The 23,732-nt window shown below is 32.4% G+C and overlaps 1 protein-coding gene across 1 annotated transcript in view; it reads right to left on the minus strand.

Annotated features, from left to right (window-relative positions):
* The window catches only part of LOC114334969 (uncharacterized), a 129,346-nt gene that overhangs the window by 100,568 nt on the left and 5,046 nt on the right, over positions 1–23,732 (minus strand). Inside the window, exon 2 of the mRNA XM_050652838.1 lies at positions 17,200–17,349. Within this exon, the coding sequence (XP_050508795.1) occupies positions 17,200–17,349 (150 nt within the window). The remainder of the gene's footprint in view (positions 1–17,199; positions 17,350–23,732) is intronic.

Below are 23,732 nucleotides of genomic sequence, written 5' to 3' on the forward strand. Positions count from 1 at the left end.
AAATTTTCAAAATTCTTTAAAAAAAAAACTACAAATAACAAAAATATACAAGTGCGTTTTCGGTATTTTTTACAAAGGCTATTAATGCTTACTACACCTACGATATGCAAATGAAATAAGAAAATCATTTGGATTATTCCAAAAATAATTTCAAAAAGGTGACTCGTAATTTTGACCAATATTGAATGTCGAATTTCACACAACAGGAACAACTTACTATTGTTGTTACGTTCGTTTATCTCAATTCGTCAACCAAGCTTGCCGAAGTTAGAGAGAATTTTCTCTCTAACTGGTTTTTTACCGGTTACTGATACTACCGGACAAGGATTATCTAATTATTAATTAGAATTTTTGAAATTAATGAATATTGATGTTGATGATTTACGAGGCCAAGGGTATGATAATGGGGCAAGTATGAGAAGCAAAAATATTGGCATTCAAAAAATTTTTTAGACATGAATCCTCGTGCGTTTTATGTTCCTTGTGCGGCTCATAGTCTTAATTTAGTGCTAGATGATGCTGCTAAATGCTCATTGGAAATAACAAATTTTTTTCAATTGTTCAAGAAATTTATGTTTTTTTTTTTTCGCATCAACATTACGGTGAAATGTCATAATGAATGAGATACCCACCTTTACATTAAAACCGCTTTCAAATATGCGATGGGAGAGTAGAATTGACTCATTAAAAATATACTTCGTTTTAATATGGGTAAAATTTACGATGCATTATACTGAATTTTTGACAACAAGTACGACAATGACACAAGAAACATCGCAAGCTCATTGATGACAAAATTAAAGAACTAAGTTTATCTGCTCTGTCGTGACTGGTAAAATATTTTAGCAAAGGACAATATTGTCAGTAAACTTTGCAAATTACTTTTGCGGGATATTATTATTTTGGCGGCTGTTAAGATGCTTGATCAAGTTAGTAAATATTTAACCAACAACCGCACCGACACTGCGTTTGAGCAGATATGAATGGACTCAGTACCAATTGCTAAAGAACTCGATTGCTAAACTAAATTTTCTGAAACTGTTCGTCCACTTCCCCGAAAAAGACATTTGAATTACAAACGAGGCTGCAGTAAGCCTCTGTTAGATCTAAAAGAAAATTTTAAAGATAACTTCTATTATTATTTATTGGACATTGCAATTGCAAAATTAACTGAAATATTTGAAATGTTGCGGGAACATAATCATAATTATCGTTCTTGGAAAATATATTGAGTTGGAGAAACTCCGAAGAAAATTTAAAAAAGACGCAATGTTTAATTTACAAAAAAAGGATGTGTGTGTACTTTGTAAGCACGTAAATATACTTAACAGTTACAATACAAAAAATTAACAATAATTACCAAAAATTAACCAAAACTTAACAATGCCAAATATTAAAAAAAAAAGAAAAAAGTATGAATCGTCCGGGATTTGAACCCGCAATCTCGCAATTTATTGATCTCTGGTCCAATGCTCTACCAACCAGGTCATCAAGGCGCATGTTACTAATGTTTCAGATATACATAATTACACATCACGGTGACAAGTGAAATATAAAAATATATGTTTTATTATTTTACGCCTAAGGAAAACAAATCCAAAGACACAAAATTATAATAAATAATACATTTACTAAAAAAAACTAATATATTATTTTAATGGCTTATTTGCGCTGATACATAATTTGAAAGATTAGCAACTAAACGTCATACAGTCCGTGTGCGCATGCGCGCAGATTTATGAAAAATTTTACTTTCAGTCGCGCCTAAACAAGTATAACTTAAAAAAAATTAGCGCATGGAATAGAATTGTTACCAATATTTTTTATAAATAAAGACACAACTCCACTCGACATTTTAAGTTATATAATCTAATAATTTACTCTCCGTTTTCCCAAATATTTTGAAGGATATATTTAACACTTCCAGTAACAGTAGCTGAAGGAGAAAGGTCTTTTTCTAAACTTAAATTAATCAAAAATTATCTGCTCTCAACAAGACAAACAGACAGATGCACAAAACATAAATAAAGAAAGCAAACATAATTATTTTTAATTTTTGCGTACCTATAACCTATAGATAGAATGATGTCAGTGAAATTAGTAATTGATAAAGAGGTGTTGAATGTTGTGTGTGTATGCTCCTCAAACAGGTCTGGGTAAGAATGAAAGAAGAGCTTTCTATGACCAATTAGGAGACGTACTGAGTGATATTCCAGCAGAGAAGAAAGTTATAATAAGAGGTGATTTCAATGCACATGTGGGCCAAGCCAAGACAGGATATGAAACAATACATGGGGGATTAGGCTTTGGAACTAGAAATGAAGCTGGAGATGAGATACTTGAATTAGCAACAGCATTGGATATGGCGATTGTTAACACATTCTTTAAAAAGAGAGAAACTCAACTTATTACCTACAAAAGTGGACAACATCAATTTCAAATAGACTACTTCATGATAAGGAAAAAAGACCTACGTGCATGCAAGGACTGCAAGGTAATAGTGAGACAGTAAGCCAACAACATAAGCTGCTAGTTCTGGATATCGAAGTAAAAAGCGAAACTAAACAAAAATATCGGAGAGGACCACAAAAAATCAAGTGGAGGATGCTAAAAGATGAGAAAGAAGGTCTATTTCAGGGAAAGAATAGTAGAAAAAATATGTTGGAACATGAAAGGAAGTCCTAACACAATTTGGAGAAAAATGGCCAATCTTATTAGAGAGACGGCTATTGAAATACTTGGGAAAATGCCAGGAAAGAAGTTTGAGGATAAAGAGACTTGGTGGTGGTCAAATTAAGTACAAGGAAAAATAAAAGAGAAGGGAAAATTATATAAAAAGTGGCAATAAACCAGATCGGACATAGATCTTCAAAACTATATGGTCGCCAAAAAGGAAGCGAAAGTAGCAGTAGCAAAAGCTAAAGCAGAAGCGTATTCAAACCTATAGGATCAACTTGATACCAGGGAAGGCGAAGCAAAGATATATAAAATAGCCAAACAGAGAGCAAAGAAAGCAAGAGATTTTAATCAGATTAGATGTATCCGAGATGAAAATACCAAAATACTAATTCACGAAAAGGATGTCAAAAAGATATGGAGAAAGTATTTTGACAGTTTATTAAATGAAGAATTTGACAGACAGCCTGTGGAGTTAACGGAGACAGTAACAGCAATGGTTACCAGAATAACAAACGAGGAAGTGGCTCAAGCGCTTCAAAAAATAAAGAAAGGAAAAGCAGTCGGACCAGATGATATTCCTGGGTAAGTATGGAGAGCATGATAGGTTGCGATAGTTTTCATTTACATCTTACGATCGCTATGTTATCTTCATATAGGGTGTCCCAAAAGTAGTGGAACGGTCGAATATTTCGCGAACTAAACATCGGATCGAAAAACTGAAAAATATGTGTTCAATCATTTTCAAAAATCTATCCAATGACACCAAACACCAACCCCCACTACACCCCCTGGAGGTGGGGTGGGGGGTAACTTTAAAATCTCAAATGGAAACCCCTAGTTTTTCTTGCAGATTTGGATTCGTTACGTAAAAGTAAGCAACTTTTATTCAAGACATTTTCTCGAACTGTGCATAGATGGCGCTACACTTGGAATAAACGATTTATCCAGATACCATAGGTAAATTATAGAAACGGTCTAATATCTCGAGAAATACACTTCCAAATGAGAAACCAAAAAACAGGTTTTTAATATTTTTCGAAAACCTATCGACAAACACCAAACATGACCCTCTAACCCACCCCCTGGAGATGGGGTAGGGGGTAAATTTAAAATCTTAAATAGCAACCCCCACTTTTTATTGCAGATTCGAATTCGTCATGAAAAATTAAACAACATTTATTCGAAACATATTTTAAAATTGCTGATAGATGGCGCTAATAAATCGTATTTTTCCAATTAAAGCGCCATCTATCAACAATTCTAAAAAATGTTTCGAATAAATGTTGCTTCATTTTTTATGACAAATCCGAATCTGTAATAAAAAGTGGGAGTTGCTATTTAAGATTTTAAAGTTACCCCCCAATCCACCTCCAGAGGGTGGGTTGGTGGGTCATGTTTAGTGTTATTCGATAGGTTTTCGAAAAGTATTAAAAGCCTTTTTTTGATTTCTCATTTGGAAGTGCATTTCTCGAGATATTAGACCGTTTCTCTAATTTACCTATGGTATCAGGATAAATCGTTTTTCCCAATTATAGCGCCATTTATCCACAGTTCGAAAAAATGCCTTGAATAAAAGTTGCTTATTTTTAAGTAACGAATCCAAATCTGCAAGAAAAACTAGGGGTTTCCATTTGAGATTTTAAAGTTACCCCCACCCCACCTTTAGAGGGTGTAGTGGGGGTTGGTGTTTGGTGTCATTGGATAGATTTTTGAAAATGATTGAATACGTATTTTTCAATTTTTCGATCCGATGTTTAGTTCGCGAAATATGCGACCGTTCCACTACTTTTGGGACACTCTGTATATTTTATTTTCAATGGTTTTTACTAAATCCAGTAATATTCCCTTTTCATATAATAAATGTGTCGCGTTCCGAATTCTCGCTCTATCAAACGCTTTCTCCAAATCTATCAGTCACATATATGCTGATTTATTATATTCCAGCGACTTTTCTTTGATTTGTCATTACAAAAACTGCATCCTAGCATCATGATCTTCCTGTCCGAATTCCTTGCTGTTCCTCTTGCAGAGTCATTCGTTCGTTTATCTTTGTCGCTATAATTCTTGTTGTCAATTTGAGTGTTGTATTTAAAAGATTTATTGCTCGATAATTATTGTGGTCTTTCTTATTTCCTTTCTTGAAGAACCTCAGCATGATCGTTCTTCTCCATTCTTCTGGTATTCTGTTCGTGGTGATTATTTTATGAATAAGAAGTTGCAGTTGTTGTACACCACCATATTTTAAGAGTTAATTTGGTATTTGATTATATTTGGCGTTTCTGGTAAAGATTTTTCGTTTTCTTTTATAAACATTTCTGTCAGGAAGGCCACCCATGTATCCTCTTTTATATGTTCTATTTCAACTAGTTCTTTCATTTCGCTTGTTTGTTGTCTTATAAAGAGCCTTACTTGTTTCTGTGGTCCAGAGAAATCCATCCTCTAGTCTTTTTGTGAATCTTTCCCAGTAATCTTTTATTGTTTTTCTTACCAATTGATGAGTTTCAGTTCTTACCCTATAGTCTTCATATGATTCATTCGTTTTTTCTGACCTGTATTTTAGGAAAGTTTTCTTTTTTTTTGGTGACATTTCTTTTAACCTCAAGTGTAAACCATGGTGTTTTCGTAGACCACTTTTGGTTCTTGTTTATTTTTTCGTTCCAGGGGCATATCCGGTAGCGTCCAGAATATTTACAGAATTGACAGGACGGAATTTTGACAGAATTATTATAATAATTAGTAATAAAATATGTCGCCAAGATTGGCCCTGTACCCTTTTTCCTTGCCAAGATATAGCTTTTACCGTAAAGTTAGCAGCACCCACTGTTTCTTGGAAACGGCTACAGCAATAAATTTTTTTCTTTCGGTAATAAATTAGCAATAAATTATAGTCTTAGTCCGAATTCGGTCTTTGAAATGGTGCTGCTAACTTTACCGACATGTAAAATGAAGTACAAATAAATATCGCATATAAATCGAACCGTTAGTTTTATTTAACTATAAGTTAAAGGTAGTTACAGTAAAACAAACAAAAAAAAATGATCAATAGGTATATGTATTACTAACATTGTATTTATAACTCAATGCAACTAGTTAAAAATGTAAGGTAAAATCCCGGGGGCGAAACGGTTCGGGGGCGAAACGGCTGGGGACGAAACGGCGGGGGCGAAACGGTCGGGGGCGAAACGGTCGGAAGCGAAACGGCGGGGGCGAAACGGTCGGGGGCGAAACGGTTCGGGGGCGAAACGGCTGGGGACGAAACGGCGGGGGCGAAACGGTCGGGGGCGAAACGGCGGGGGCGAAACGTCCGTATCCCAAGTAGGTTGGACGAGGTGTAGCTGCTCAGTGCCCAGCGTTTGGAAAAAATTGCTTTAAATGTGGTGGAGCAAATCACTTTAGTAATGCCTGCTTTGCTGAAATGTCCAATCAGCAAAGATATAAAAGGCAAAATGTTAAAAAAAAGAAATTAGAAGACATGACGAGAACATTGATGGCTATTCAACAGATCATGACATATATGTGCATACAGGGCTGCTTTATCCATTAGGTAATATATACAGTTGCCTAGGGTGGCACATTATGAGAGGGCGGTAAAAATACTGTACAAAAAATATTTGTATATAAAAATTATGAATCTAGGTTCTGTCATTAAAGAGTATCTCTTTCAAAATACTTTACCGCAAGGAAGCCAAAAAATTGTGCCCAAATAAAACATAAAGAAATAAGAAATAGAAATTCAATTTGACGAGGGGGCCGATGATGAACTAAACTTTTCAGCTAGTGATGAGATGAAAATCCACACATTCTATGTTATAATCGACACTCTGATAAGAGACCTGAATAGACGTCTGCAATTATATCGACTTATTTATCAACGTTTTCGTGTTATTAATAGATTTGCCAAAATTAAGCAATGAAGAAATTAATAAACAAGCTGAAAATCTGATACAAAATAAAGACTACCAAGATACATCGTTTATACATGAATGCATTCACTTAAAGGGTCATTTGGATACCATAATAAAATCACCAATTGACATATCTTAATATTTAAAGAAGAGTTAGTGCAGTCACTTAAGGTGGATATGAGCTATTACCTCCGATTTCGTTGAACCTTCATCGATTTGTATGAAAATTGGTGAGTGATTAGAGGATATTTCAAGGAACAAAGGTGACATGGTGTCAAATTGCGCTTTCACCATGGAGGTGGATGCCACCCCTTCTCGGGACTGAAAACTATTTTATTAGAAATATCCCCTGAAAATTGGAAATTTTATTAGAAATTCGATAGAGGGACAAATTTTAAGCAAAATTTGTTACATAAAGTTATTAAAATAAATCAATACTTTTTGAGTTATTAAAGATCAAAGATTTTAATTTTTCGTAAGAAAAATGCATGTTTTTTAACGATTTTTCATAAATAACTCAAAAACTATAAGATTTTCCAAAAAAGTTATTATTACCAAAATTAAAGCTAATAGAAAACGAAATAAACTCCTTACTGGAAAAGCCTTTTAATGTTAACTAAAAGTGAGTTATAGATAACTAAATGTACCTATATTTTTTCAACGAGTACCCAAATCTAAGTATTCAAGCTTAAATAACGGGAAAATGATGCATTTTATAACAAAACCCTATTAAACATTTTTGTCAAAGTACTTATTAGAAATATTTATCAAATGAGCCCCCGAACAAGTTGATAGCATTAAAATTTATGCACCAAATATTTTTCAAAATTTATTTTTTAAAAATTTTTCCAAAAAAGTTATTGTTTTTTTTTAATTTAATTTTAACTCCGTTAATTTTTACGATATCAGGTTTGCCTAAAAACCATTTGAGAGTTAATTTTAATGGCTATTAAACCACGTTAAATTTAATCTTTTAAGCCCCTTACTTTTTTAAAAATAAAAGGTTAAATTTTTACCCTGCAGAAATGGTAAAAAGGTAAAATATGGGATTCAGAAAAAACTATATTTGGTTATACCTATATCACTTTTTACGTATATTGAGTATTTTTGGAGTTAAGTATTATCAAGGGAAAATGAAAATTACGATAATTTTAAAAATTCTGATTTTTTTAAATTACATCTTTTTTTAAATATGCATTCTAAACCGGTCAACATTGTTGAAATCATTACTTATGCTAATATAAAGAAATTCTTCTAAGGATTACTATAAATTTTGATTTTTGTGGAAATGGCGATGTTTTATTTTTCACTTTTTCCTAAAAAGTTCTAAAGGATGCTCTTATTTTCATCATAAATTGCTTAATTGTGATGCTATTAACTTCTACTGGAGCTCATTTGATAGGTACTCCGAAGTACTTTGACAAGTGTTTGGCAGGTATATTTTATAAAATGCATCGTTTTCCCGTTATTTAAGCTTGAATACTTAGATTTGAGTACTCGTCGAAAAAATATACATTCAATTACTTATAACTCACTTTGAATTAACATTAGTTTAGTTCTTTAAGCGAGGACTGTTTTCAGCTTTTTATTATCTTCAATTTTTGGTAATAATAACTTTTTTGTAAAAGCTTACAGTTTTCGAGTTATACGTGAAAAACAGCTTTAAAATATGCATTTTTTACGAAAAAATAAAATCTTTGATCTTTAATAACTCAAAAAGTATTGATTTATATTAATAACTTTATATAATAAATTTGGCTTAGAATTTGTCTCTCTATCGATTTATTGTATTATTTCTTTCACCCCCACTTAAAGTGGTAGTTCTAACCACCACGGTAAAAGCGCAAGTTGGAATCATGTCACCTTTGTTCCTTGAGGTATCCTCTTACTATTCACCAATTTTCATGAAAATCGATGGAAGTTCAGCGAAATCGGAGGTGAAAACCTTCAGTGACTGCACTAAGTGGATTGAAAGATATTTTCCCTAATTTTTACATTGCTTTGCACATTTATTTGTGCTTCCCAGTTGTGTCAGCTGAAAGGTCATTTTCGAAAATGTCAAAAATTAAAAATATTTTCCCATTAAGTATGACGCACGAACGTGTTAACATTGTGTCGATTTTGTCAAGAACAAAATTTTTTTTGAAAAGAAGTTTTTTCAATGAAGAATGACAACTTTTTATATTATAGGTATTTATAAACATCGTAGTTTGAATCCATTTTTAGTGTACTCTTATTTAAAAAAAAATTTCTGCAATTTTTTTTCCCAAAAATGGTACATGTCTGCCGGGCGGCTACTAGAGAATTGCCTAGGGCGTCAATTGACCTAAACGCGGCCCTGTGTGCATACCGTGAAAGGAGTTGGAACAATCAATAATAGAAATCGTAATCAATGGATCGAAGTAGTCAACATAAACAACCAAGACATTGAGTTCAAGAAGGACACTGGATCAAAAGTAAATATATTACCTAGGGATATCTTAAATGTCTTATTCAGAAACAGTAAGTACAAAATTGAAAAGTGTAATACTATGTTAGAAGCTTATGGAGGTATACTTTTGAAAACTTTAGGGAAAATTACTCTAAATTGTAAGAGGTTAGATAGGAATTATGATTTAGAATTTGTAGTTATAGATTTAAAAGTCCAGCCAATTTTGAGTTTAAAAACATGTTAATCTTTTGACTTAATTAAAGAAACACAGAGTGTGAATGTTGACGAGGAACATACTAATAAGGAACAATTATTACTAGAATATAAAGATGTATTTGAGGGAATTGACACATTCACATGTTTTTGTAAAATATAATTAAAAAATGATAGTGTTCCAGTAGCTAGATTAGCTGGAAGAGTACCATTTATCATAAAAAACAAGCTAAAAGAGAAATTAAGTAAATTAGAAAGTAGAAATGTTATATCCAAAGTAACAGAAGCATTTGAATGGGTTAATAACATAGTAGTCCAGGACGCATATGTTTTGAGATGGACGTTGAGAGGTGACTTAAATTTTTTTGCAGAAATTGCTTGAAAATAACTCAAATAATATTATTTGAGTTATCCTCCCGCTCAAAATGGTCCGGAACATTGTTTAAATAATCAAAATGTCAAAATATGAAGGAAAAATTCGATCTTTTTATTGGTTTTTTGATTATAACTTTAAAACTTTTCATTTCTGAGAAAAATTGTACCGACAGAAAAGTTGCGTAATTAAATTCCTACAATATAAAATTGGTTAAAAATTTAAAAAATAGTCACACTTGTTGCAAAATAGCCATAATTGCGAAAAAAACATATAAAAACAAGTATTCGCATTTTACGTTTTTCAACCATTTACGCTACACTTAGGACCTTCATATTTTACCCAGAAAAGATTTATGATACACTAAAACAATACTGTAAATTTCATTAAGACCGGTTTAATAGATTTTGCAAAATAAATTTTGCAATCCAGCTTTCGCAAAAAAAATTCATTTTTTCAAAATGTCACAGAACTGAAAATAAAGCAGAGAGCAAGTTGATTCTTTTTTTTCCTTATAGAGGTGTACTGTACCTTTCATTTGCAATTTACAAAATTAAAATCGATGAATTACCACGGCGTCAGGAAATTTTTTAAATAAACATTAATTTTTGGTGCTACGCGCAGGACAGCGGTCTTCGATTCACACAAGTTGATTTCCATCAAAATTTCTTCCAACCTTTATCTAATATATTATTTTCTTACTCTATATTTTGTTGTATTTTAATATTGTAATTCCACAAAAATCAAACTAATTTTATTATTGTTTGTGAAATATTGTTTAAACAATTGCATATGTCTAAAAATAATAAACTTTTATTCTCTAAGTTATAATATATGAACAAAGAAAGTTTTTGCTACAAAAAGTGTTATTTCAAAAGATAGAGAATGTGTTTTTATTTTGTAATAAACAAATTTATTTATTTACGTCGAAATGTAATAAAAATTAAAATGTATCAATATTTATCAAAGGTCATTAGAATGCCCAATCAGAGCAAACTATCAGTTGTCCTGCGCGTAGCACCAATAATTAATGTTTATTTAAAAAAATTCCTGACGCCGTGGTGGTTAATCGATTTTAATTTTGCAAATTGCAAATGAAAGTTACAGTACACTTCTATATCGAAAAAAAACTTCAACCTGGTATCTGTCTTATTTTCATTCCTGTGACATTTTGAAAAAATGAATTTTTTTTGCGAAAGCTGGATTGCAAAATTTATTTTGCAAAATCTATTAAACCGATTTACAGTATTCTTTTACTGTATCATAAAGTTTTTCTGGGTGAAATATGAACGTCCTAAGTGTAGTATAAATCGTTGAAGAACGTAAAGTTCGAATACTTGTTTTTGTATGGTTATTTTCGCAATCATTGCTATTTTGCAACAATGGCGACTATTTTTTAAATTTTTAACCAATTCTATGTTGTAGGAAATTTAATTATGCAACTTTTATGTTAGTAAAACTTTTCTCAGAAATGAATACTTTTAAAGTTATAATCAAAAAACCAAGAAAAAAATCGAATTTTTCCTTCATTTTTTGACATTTTGATTATTTAAACAATGTTCCGGACCTTTTTGAGAGGGAGGATAACTCAAATATTATTATTTGAGTTATTTTCAAGCAATTACTGCAAAAAAATTTGAGTCACCTCTCAACGTCCAAATGTACTAATATTTTTACAGATGCGCCCTGGTCTATAGTTAAAGTTGAGAAGCCAGATGGTTCACTACGTCTGTGTCTAGACCCTCAAGAGCTTAATAAATATATTGTTAGAGAATATTTTGAAATTCCTAGTTTAGAGGAAATAAGTTCGAAACTGTCAGGAAAAAAATATTTTTCAGTATTAGACTTTAAAGATGGCTTTTATCAAGTTAAATTAGATGAAAAATCTAGTTCCTTAACAACATTTGCAACTCCATTTGGGTGTTACAAATTTCTTAGATTACCATTCGGTCTAAATCTCGCCCCAGATAATTTTCAAAAATTAAATTGCAAAAATGTTGGTGACATTGAAAATATTATTACCTATATATTTTGATGATCTATTAATTGAATCTGATTCCATGGAGGAGCATGACAAAACACTTAAAAAAGTGTTTGATAGAGCTAGGGAAAAGGGTGTAAAGTTTAAGAAATCAAAATTTCAGTTTAGACAACTGACAGTGAAATATATGGGACACATTTTTAGTGAAGATGGTATGAAAATAGATAATGAAAGATTGAGGGCTATAAATGAGCTAAAAAATCCGTCAAACAAAAAAGAGCTTCAAAAACTGCTGGGTGTGGTAAATTATGTACGATGTTATTTTTCAGTGGCTTGGAGTTCACAGTAAAGCACTGGAAGTGATAAAACAGGAACTTGCTAAAAATATATCTCTAAAGAACTTTGATTCTAGTGGAGATATGGTAATTCAAACAGATGCGTCTTAGTTTGGTTTGGGATGTTGTCTAATGCAAGATGGAAGAACTGTTGCTTATGCTTCTAGAGGTTTATCATGTACTGAGGAAAATTATGGTGTTATAGAGAAAGAGTTATTAGCTGTAGTGTTTGCATGTCAAAAATTGCACAATTATATTTATGGTCGCTCTGTAAAATTCATAACAGATCACAAACCTAATGTAAGTATCATGAGTAAGCAAATAAGTCAAATTAGTTCTCCTAGGTTGCAACGGCTAAAACTGAAGCTACTGAAATATAATATACAAATTCAGTATGTACCTGGTAAATATATACATATTGCTGATTATTTGTCTAGAAACGTAAGTGACGAAAGTGCGGAGAATGATGCTGATTTGAATGAAATGGTGCACTCATTAGAAAAGCATTTAAGAAAGAGTGCTACTAGAAAGAAAGATAATGTACTGAGTAAAGTCATTGAGTGTTGTATGAGAGGGTGGAAGAATACAAAGTATGAGGAGAGATGAAAGTTTTTCACCAGTTAAGAACTGAGTTGTTTGTTAATGATAATCTTTTATTTTTCAATTATAGAATTGTTGTACCTAAAGTTTTGCGAAAAGAGATGCTTCAAATTGTAGATGAAGGTCATTTTGGTATAAATCTTTCAAGAGATCGAGCAAAAGATGTCTTATTTTGGCCAGGGATGAGTGTGGATATTGCGAATGAGAGACAGAGTTGCAAAATTTGTGAAAAGTATAGACATACAAATAGTAAAGAGCCATTAATATCTCATGATGTCCCGGAATTGCCATTTCAAAAATTGGGTGCTGATATTATGGAACATGGTGGCAAAGCTTATTTGGTTGTTGCTGATTATTTAACGAAGTGGCTAGAAATAATCCCTATAAGAGGTAAACAATCGTCTGATGTTATAAATGCACTCAAGCTGATATTTGCAACACATGGTATACCAGATGTAATTATAGCTGATAATATGCCTTTTGGATCGTATGAATGCAAAAAGTTTGCAGATAAATTTGAGTTTAAATTTCAAACTAGTAGCCCCCATTACCCTCGATCGAATGGTTTATCTGAGAGGTTTGTATAGATATCTAAAAATATTATTAAAAAATCAGATGACATGTGGGTTGCTCTAATGAGCTATCGTAATACTCCTGTTACTGATCTCAAGAGGTCACCAGCTGAACTTTTATTTGGACGAAAACTTAAAACTAAATTACCATTTGTTGAAAAGCAAAATGATAATGTCAAAGAAGTTAGGTCAAAATTAGAACAAAGAAATAATACTTATGAGGAATATTATGATAGGCAGACAAGAAATAGGCCCGAATATAAGCAAGGTGAAAATATGTTACACAAGGACAATAATCAATGGAGTCCGGCTGTTATTGTCAATAAACATGAGGCTTCAAGGTCTTATTTAATTGATAGTGGTAAAAAGATCTTACGAAGAAACAGCTATCACTTGCGTAAGTCAAAAATTGATCATGATATTAGGCAAACTCAGAATTTAAGTGATGACAATGATGACACACCTAGTTGTAGTAAACCTCAGAGTTCTAGCAGTTCAGTAGAGTGTGATACTGACATGAGCTTGAGACCATCACGTACTATCATACAGCCTGTGTGATTATATTTTATATTAGTATAGTTTACTCTGATTGTATTTTGTATTAGCATAGTTTTGTTTGATTAAAGTTCACTGTTTGTAGAGACGTAGAGATGTAGTAATAGGCCATGATAAAGAAGAAGAGGCGTGACTTGGCACAATGAAGTTAGATATAGGTTTGAAAGTTAGAATATAATCATGTAACGTGGAGATTGTAAATCTAATACTTTTATTAAATATAATATTTAATAAATACCTGAATATTATTATTACACCCACCATATTCCCAAATAGGACTGGTTAAGAAGCTGAAGTAACGTAGTAAGTACTATGTAGTGTGTAAATCCTTGATTTTGTGTAAGGACATTTATAAAATTAAAAGCAATATGATTGATATGACCAACAAGGATTGTGTCTTTAAAAAAAATGTACAGATGATTGTTAAAATTAAATTAAATTAAAAATGATTACACATATTACGTGTATAATCAATTGCCAGACGTCAAACTTTTGCTTTGTTTGGAAACCTTTTTGACGTTTTGACGTCACAAATACATCCAAGTCCCACAGAAATCTGGAAGCACGTTGCCACTAGCGCCTCTGCCGGCTTGACTTGCACTACGTTTTGACAAGGTAAAATGTGACGTAAACATTCAAATTTAATTTGATTAATTTTTGGATAACGAGTTAATAGGGCCTTTCATTCACAGTCATTTGTTTCGAGCTTCTGTCATGTGTCACATAATATTAATATATCTACGTCATACGTTATTGGTATTTTACAATTATACAAACCAAAGACGTATGACGTAGATATATTAATATTATGTGACACATGACAGAAGCTCGAAACAAATAACAATCGATGAAAAGCCCTATTTTTCTAAATTGTGTTTGTACTTTTACAAAAAATGTTTTATTTATTTGACTCATCAAGTCTAAAATAAATTATAATTTTTTTTTTCAGTAAATACAATGATATTAACAGGAAAAAGCATTGTATAAAAGAAGCATAAAAACTTACAATTTGAGGTTAATCCATTAAATTTTTAACAGTATCACAAAACATAAAATATATAAAATTACTAATCTTTTGGTAGTAACAATGTTTTAGTTTTATCTCACAGTAATAATTTTTGACACTGAAATTTTTTATAAAAACCGGGTTGTCTATTTCAAATGGATTTTTGGTGTCTCGTAACTAGAGTCGCTCTAGATTTAAATCATATGTCTTTCTGTCTCATTCTGCCACATCATTAAGTTTATTTAGTAATAGCAGATTATTTACAAAATCCTTTTTTTTTCAAAATACATATACAGTATGGTGCAAATGAAAGGAATAAATTCGTTATTTCGTAAACCGGCGACTTTAAGAAAAATTCCCAAAACAGGTCGATTTTTATTTTTAAATTATGGTATTTTGGCATATATGTCATACTAATGACGTCATCCATCTGGGCGTGATGACGTAATCGATGATTTTTTTAAATGAGAATAGGGGTCGTTTGCTAACTCATTTGAAAGGTTATTCAATTCTCTATACAGTAATGTAATTATTAACAAATATATTTATACAGGGTGTCCAAAAAAAGTTTAAATTAAATTATTTGACAAAAAAAAGAAGAATGTATGTAATTAATTTAATTAAAAATACATTTTACTGCTGTCAGAACTCAGACAATAATGTTTATATCACAAATAAACATTGCTTTTTGCTTAAATTAAATGTTCAAACTTCCAAGATGTAGGTGACTGGCGGGAGCTGGCTTGAATATTGAAGTTAATCGAAAAGCAATATTTATTTCTGAAATAAACTTTTTTTTTCTGTTTTCGGGCAATAGTACAAAGTATTTTGAGTTAAATAAATGACATACATTCTTCTTCTTTTTGTAAATAATTTAATTTAAAAAAGACACGAATAATTATGTAAATATTTATATTACTGAATGGAGAATTGAATTACCTTTTAAATGAGCTAGTTCACGACCCCTATTCCTATTTAAAAAAATCGTCGATTAGGTCATTACGCCCAGATGAATGACGTCACTAGTATGACATAGGTATACGTAAAAAGATTATAATTTTTCTTAAAGTCGTCGGTTTACGAAATAACGAATTTATTCATTTCATTTGCACCATACTGTATAATAAACATTAATAAACACAAAGCAAAAAGTTAGATTAATAATATTAATGTGGATCAGCTGACAGACTTCAGTTATTTATAATTTGTGGTTAACAACGCAGACCACTAGGTGGCGCTATATCGTTTGCTTCATCAAAATTAATGGGAAATGTCAAGAGTTTTATGCATTAAAGTCTAATGTATTTGGTCACACTATCAAGGTCCATTTGCCTGTGATCTTCTTCTTCATGTGCCTTGTCCGTTGCAGACCTTGGCTAAGATCATAGCAATTTTAATTTTGTTTGCGGCGTTTCTGAATATTATCAGTTGCAGTACTTACATATACGATATTATTTATCATGTCTTATAATATGACCGAGCTATTCAAGCTCCGTTTCTTAGATAATAATTGTAAAAGAACACCCATGGAACGTTGAAACGACAGGCCAAGTGAAATAGAAAAGTGTATCAGAAAAGATAAAAACTGAAGACGGGATCCAACCCAACTTAAAATAGATTCAAAGCAACGTGAAATAGCGAAATTTCTCTCAAAATTGGTTATTTATGATCCTTAAGCTAATAACCAACCCTAATTTATTGCCTCTTTCCTTTATTTTTATTCTCCCGAAGAGCGTGGATCATTTTTCAAAGGAGTTGCGGTAAACTTACACAGTTCAAAGGAATTTAACATGCAAGTGCGAAAACGTCCCCCTTTCAATTGAGCTATGTATTGAGCAATTGAATGACTGTACGTTGGTGCTCTGGGTCGTCCAGGATATTTTGAGGATACGTCGGTACATTTTGAATGCCTCTAGCTTTTTCATTAATGTTTCAGTTATTGTCCAGACCTCTGCTCCATACAGGAAGACTGGAAATACATATTTTAGTATTTACATAGTATTCCAATATGTAAATACATATTAAAAATACATATTTAGCCGTATTTTAGTGGGAGAAATATGTCGCAGTGGGTGAATATATTTCTTATGTTGTTAAATTTGCTCTCGCCTCTTCAACTATAGATCGTATTTCGGTGATTTGAGTTTGTTTCGGTTCCAATGTATACATATGAGTCTACGTGTTGAATTGATTAGTTTTTGAACAAATAAAGTTTTGATAATAATGAATGGCACAAATCAAGTAAAATTTAGCAGAAATAAAGGTGGTGTTTTACTAGGTTTTGCAAAAACTTAACAAAGTAAAAACAAATAGAGAATTGAAAAACTTCAAATTTTTTGACAAATAACCAGAGGACGACGTTAGAATCTTTATTAATTAAATGGGAAACTACAATTTTAGTCTTTATTTAATGTGTACCTTAAACCGTATTATAAATATAACTGTTCAAAAGACGCAAGCGGAGGGGGCTTTTGGTTTGCACCGTAGATACTCTGTATGTATCTGTGTTTGTGAAAATTTTAAACATATGTTATAAACCAGGAACTTACCTTCACCAGAAATTGATACACTAGTAGAGCCTGAAAATCCTACAGACGACGACCCTTCTGCTGATCCAGATGCTGACACATCGCCTGATCCTGATGAACCGTTACTATCGTCTGCAGATCGTTTAGTTCTGTCCTTGTATGGTACTGCCCCTGTAAGATATAACAAAGATTATGTGAAAATGTGAACATATCCTTAGAATGTAGTAAAAACAAAGATATCATGACATAAATATGGCAGATAGGATATACAGGTTGTCCCAAAAGTAGCGGGACGGTCAAGTGTAGCAGGGCCACCCGCATTGAAAGGGTGAAACAAAGTTATCTTTTTTTAATGGAGCACCTTGTATATTTTTTCATTTTTGGAGTCTCCTCGATGTTCTTTTTCTTAAAATGTAAGGTTTTGCAATGTTATACAAAGTCGTATAAAAGATAATTACGCGTTTTTTTAATTTCATAGCAATATTCACACCCTGTATAATTGTAACGAATTGACATAAAAATAGTTATTTATGAAACAGTTCGTGAAGTATGCTTTTTGCGAACGCACGCGATGTTTGGAGCACGAGCGACAGCGGCGAGAGTGCTATACATCGCGTAAGTTCGCAAAAAGTACTTCACGCACAGTTTCATTCAATATTTTATCTAGGATAAACAAATAAAAAAACTGTAACTTTTCGTCACTGGAATTCATTTCTATTCTACAATTTTTAGAGCTTTGACATTTAAAAATTCTAACTTCTTTCAAACCACAAAACTATCAAAACTTTTGTTGTAATTTATTGCTTATTATGTCATCACCATGACAACGCGAAAGTTAAGGATATTTAATTATATGAAAGTGTGCGGAAAAGTAAATCCCATTTAAAATACATTGCTACTTCACGCACACTTTAAACCCTTCACGCACTGCTATAGTTTGTTCGCTAAACTCAGACGCAACTTTCTATATATTTTAGTCGGTAATTTTGCCAATTTTAGTAAAATTGGCAAAAAATTACTAAATAGTTAATAATCACTAAATAGTTAGTAATTTGGCCAATTTTTGCAAAATTGGCAAAAAACAAAATGATTATCGACTAAAATATCTAGCCAGTTGCGTCTGAGTTTAGCAAACCGACTATATATACAGTGATGAGCACGCTAATAACCGGCAAAATAGCTCAAAAGATGGAAAAGATCATACATTGCGAAATAAAAAGAGATGAAACTAGTGGAGTTGGAAATGATCGTTATAAACTTATAGGGCTTTTCATTCACAGTAATTTGTTTCGAGCTTCTGTCATGTGTCACATAATATTAATATATCTACGTCATACGTTATTGGTATTTTACAATTATACAAACCAAGACGTATGACGTAGATATATTAATATTATGTGACACATGACAGAAGCTCGAAACAAATAACAATCGATGAAAAACCCTATTATTTAACATTACATTACATATACTTCGTCCAATTTACTTACCGTTGCACGTCATCCGCGTCATAGCTTGTAACATGATACCAACACGAAATATTTAGGCAACACGAAATATATATGGCGCAGATGACGTGCAACGGTAAGTAAATTGGACGAAGTATAGTTTCCCACCATTAGACGTCTGTGACAGGAGTATTTTATAAAATTGTACTGTCACAGTGACAGTTGTCATACTCCTCTGATATGTCTAAAGGTAGGAAAAATGTTATGTTATTTTATACGTTTATAATGATAATTTTCACCTCCACTAGTTTCATCTCTTTTTGTTCCACAATGTATTATGTTTTTCATCTTTTGAGCTATTTTGCCGGTTATTAGCGCGCTCATCACTGTATAATGACAGTTTTCGCAAACTAAAAACTTATACGTAATATGACATAGAGTAGATAAAATCTATTTATGTTTATATGATTTTTAATATAACTAAAATACTATTGTTAAAAATTATTAATATAGCTAAATGTTTAATTTTAGTATACAGGATTGGTGGAAACTGAATGACTATTTCTGGAGTTTTCTCAAATGGAGCACCCTGTATTTTACCAATGTAATGAAATGCTATTTTATGGTACTTTATTATTTCCAAAGCATTCCACATACCTAACTGTTTTCATTTGTGAGCTATTGGTGATTCTTGCCCAACATTAATTATTGTAACAACAATTATGTGAAATTTTATTAGTTTGGCCGCTAAATATTTAATCAAAAATATTTTTTTATGATTTCTGATTTAAGCGGAGGTTACTAAAAGGGTTTAAAAATTAAATAAGAGTTAATATAAATTATGCATAGAAATGTTAAAAAACGTTTATTTTATTTGATTAAACTAGATTACGAACGCCAGAATGCTAAAATCTGAATTTATAATATTTAAAAAAGGGTTAATTTCACCCCTAAAATGCAAAAATCTCAAGTTCGCACCATATCACTTTTATTTCTTGAAGTATCCTCTCACTACACACCAATTTTCATGGGAATCAATGAAGGTTCAATGAAATCTGTGGTGAATATCTGCGGTAACTGCACTTTCAGAAATATAAAAAATGGTTTTAAAACCGGGGTAGATTTCAACCCTAAAATACAAAAAGCGCTAATTGACACTAGGTGACCTGTATTTCTTGAAGAATCCTCTAACTACTCACTAATTTTCATAAAAATCAATGAAGGTTCAACGAAATCGGAGGTGACACCTTCGATAGCTGCACTTTCAGAAATATCAAAAATAATTTTAAAGCAGGGGTGGATTTCACCTTTGAAATGCAAAAAGCACAAAATGGCACTATGTGACCTTTGTTACTTAAGGTATCTTTTAACTACTCACCAATTTTCATCAAAATCGATGATGGTTCAACGAAATCGGAGCTAACAGTTAAAATCCATTTTCAGTCACTGCACTATCAAGACAAGTTGACAAAGAGTAAAATGTGAAGGCCCTTATGATCCGCCTGGTGCGTTTCATAAGCGTATGAGTATTCATGCACTTTTTATTCACGCTTATACCTCGTGGTGTTGACCACAGTTAAGTCAGAGAGAGCAGCAGGGTCAGTGTTTGTCCTAGTTGGGTCAGAGAGAGCAGCATATGTGCCTTCTGATGAGAGACTAATAAGTTTCTAAACCGGTAGAGGTGCTTGCTGCACTCTCTGATTGAACTGGAATAATGATACGGCTGTAGTTTTGTGTTGCAACGAAATTGAAAATGGTTGTTCATTTTTGATTTACATGTTTACATGAGAAAATTAGAGTTACAGAGAATTTTCCCATTGTTTTCAGTCTGGTGGGATGTAAAGTAGCATTGTTTGATGTTGTTTTATGTGCTATTAGATTGAAAACTTAGTCATTTGCTAGCAGTTGCCGCTAGGGCATCCCTGTCATTTCGTTCGTTGCAGTCCGTGGCTGCACGCCTGGATTTCTCCTACTTGGGTCAGAAAGAGCAGCATATGTGCCTCCTGATGAGAGACTAATAAGTTTAGAAACCGGTAAAAGTGCTTGCTGCACTCTCTGATTAAACTGGAATAATGACGCGGCTGTAGTTTCGTGTTGCAACGAAATTGAAAATGGTTATTCATTTTTGACTTTTTTCTTCTCTTTGCATTTTTCCTTCACTTGTGTATGAGACCATTAGTTCTAGATATCTTTTAAATTGTATAATTTTCTCACGCCAGGCATAACATAATGTCTTGTAATCTATTATGGTCCGTCAAACTTTAAACGTACGGGGTCGAGTTCGCTCCTAATGGTAAGAATTTTACCTGAACTAAAAAAGGTAGAGTCCGAATTGGCTCCCATAGACAAAATTTATTTTAACTAAACATGTCGAAAATATCACCCAGCGTTGTCACTTCTTTCAAATTTTCTTTTTGTTAGAAACAGGTACCTTCCTAGAAATATCTATGGGAAAGGAGGAAGACCTAACCCTTCGGTCCTAACTTAACTTTCGGGTATTAGAGTGTAGAGCGCAAACCGGCCGATTTCAGGTAAGAGCGCAAAACGGTCGAGCGCATACCGGCCGACACCGATAATTTGTGTTAAAATTGCCACATATGTCAATGTTGAACTAAAACAAACTTTAAAAGTATAATTTTCCTATAAAAGTCTATATCACTATGTAAATTTCCTAAGCAGTATAAATATTACACGATTTGGCAACAATGTCTAATGTTTCCGCGATTATATGAGAGCCTACCCGCATTCATGCGGGAGCCAATTCGTACCCTTTTAAAATATACCTGAACGAAGCGGAGCGAACTCGACTTCACCCCTTTAAACAGCTAATAGCAGCCATACATGGATTGGCGTTACATTCAAGAATGGATCTAATGTACAACAACATTGTGCAAATGAGAATATTGTTGTATCGTGTGCAATATGGGTCCAATTTCTCGTTATCTTTCGCAAATCATCTTGAAATCGTGTAAGTGATCTTCTTCTGTTTCGTCCGTCTATTCTTGGTCTCCATTCGGTTGACTTGCATGCAACCTTCCAACCTTCTAGGTATTTTTTCCTTGTGATATTTCCATCCTTCATCCTTGCCACGTAGTCAGCCCATCTCCTTTTCAATCTGCAATTTCTCTCTTTCGCTGTAAATTAATCGATGTGTTCACATCTTTAAATATATTTTTAAGAGCTCCATATTATGCTGACAATCCATGGGCTATTCTTCTTGATACCTTTCCCATCTCGTTATCATTGCCTCTATTCTAATTAGATTCTAATTTCGTGTCTAAGGTATACAGTATGATGCAAAAGTATCAAAAAAATTCATTATTTCAGAAACACTCGACTTTAAAAAAATCTTAAAACATGTAAATTTTAATTTTTGAATGCCAATTAATATGTGTTGTGTATTAGGTCATCAATTTGGCGTAACGATGTAATATACATTTTTTAATTAATTTTAATTAAGCTATTTCCTTGTGGCATTTTTGTAATCATCTATTCTAAATGGAAAATAAGCCACAATTTAACTAAAAAAATCACTTTATTAACGTTTCAACATCCAAATCGGATGTCGTTGTCAAAATACAAAATATTTATAAATTAAACAAAAATGTTGTTGCTTAGTAAAAAATTCTTCTAATACTTTATTTAATCTGACTCATTTATATCGGCAACTCAGACATATATTATACATTTTAAAGTAGAAGACTTTAAAATGATATTGCTAATATTTATGAGTTGCAATATAAAATTGCCGATATAAATGAGTCAAATTAAATAAATTATTAGAAGAATTTTTTACTAAGCAACAACATTTTTGTTTAATTTATTATTATTTTGTATTTTGAGAACGACATCCGATTTGGACGTCGAAACGTTAATAAAATTATTTTTGTGGCTTATTTGCCATTTAGAATAGTTAAATAGATTTTTTTAATACAAACCAGGGTCACGGGAAACCTCAAAAAAGTAAAAGGGACTCAAAAGACTATATTTATATTATTACGAGTTTTATTATCTAAGAGCCCGGATAGGTAAAATTTGCTAATCATTTTAGACACCGTAAGAGTATATAACTTAAATAGTAGAACCAAAGAGAAAATGCATGGGCACTATACCGTCAATTTTCAGTGGGGCATGCGTCGACAGTGGAGAATCAAACTTTCCAGAGTTAAAATTGCGCTCACTCTTATTTTTTAATCACATAGAATTTAAAAAAATGGAATTCTGAGAATGAGGGCATATGGCATATGTTTACGGGGGGGCCCTTTAATTTTATTATCCCGTCCATAAGTGGATAGATTGATTTTCCACTGTCCACGTATGTGCCATTGAAAATTGACAGCGTAGTACTCATAAGTTTTCTTTCTCTCTCTATCTATAAGCGAGGTTCCTACAGTCTTTGCCGCTTCTCGCATTTCGACCGCCATCTTTTTCTATCCATCCATTCGTCTTCTTTGATGGCTCTATCTCTCATGATGTGCCGTACATTTTTCTTCCCAGGCAACTAAAGGCCTTCCCCTTCTCTTTCTTTGTTGTGGTATGTAATTTAAAGCTTTCCTTGGCCATCTATCTTCATTCATTCGTTTCACGTTACCATACCACACTAGTTGTCTCGTTTCAATTCTATCTACACTGGAATATACAGTATTTGTCCTCCTTCCAATATGTTCATTCCTGATGTGATCTTTTTTGGATATACCACACGCTCGCCTTAGATAACCCATTTCTACTACTTCTATCCTTTTTCTATCTTTTTTTCGTGATCTGCCACACTTCTGCCCTATAAGTCATAATAGGCTCTACCAAGGCACGATAGATTGTCAATTTCGTTTTTTGTTTTATATGTTTAGACCATAGTAGAGAGCTTAGAATGTTTACCGCTTTTTTGCCCTGCTGCGTTATGTTTTCGATATCTCTTTTGGTAGTGCCTTCTGTAGATATTGTAGATCCGAGATATTTATATTCTTTACATGTATTTGTGGTTCTAATTTCTAAATCTGGATCTTCTTCATCATCCCCTATTTTAAGATACTCTGTGACATATTCGTATTGAAGCCCCCATAGTTTTCTAAACATGTAGTCCATATCTTCCTCATCATTCGCTACGAC

This window comes from Diabrotica virgifera, chromosome 6, assembly GCF_917563875.1.
Source record: "Diabrotica virgifera virgifera chromosome 6, PGI_DIABVI_V3a".
NCBI lineage: Eukaryota > Metazoa > Arthropoda > Insecta > Coleoptera > Chrysomelidae > Diabrotica > Diabrotica virgifera.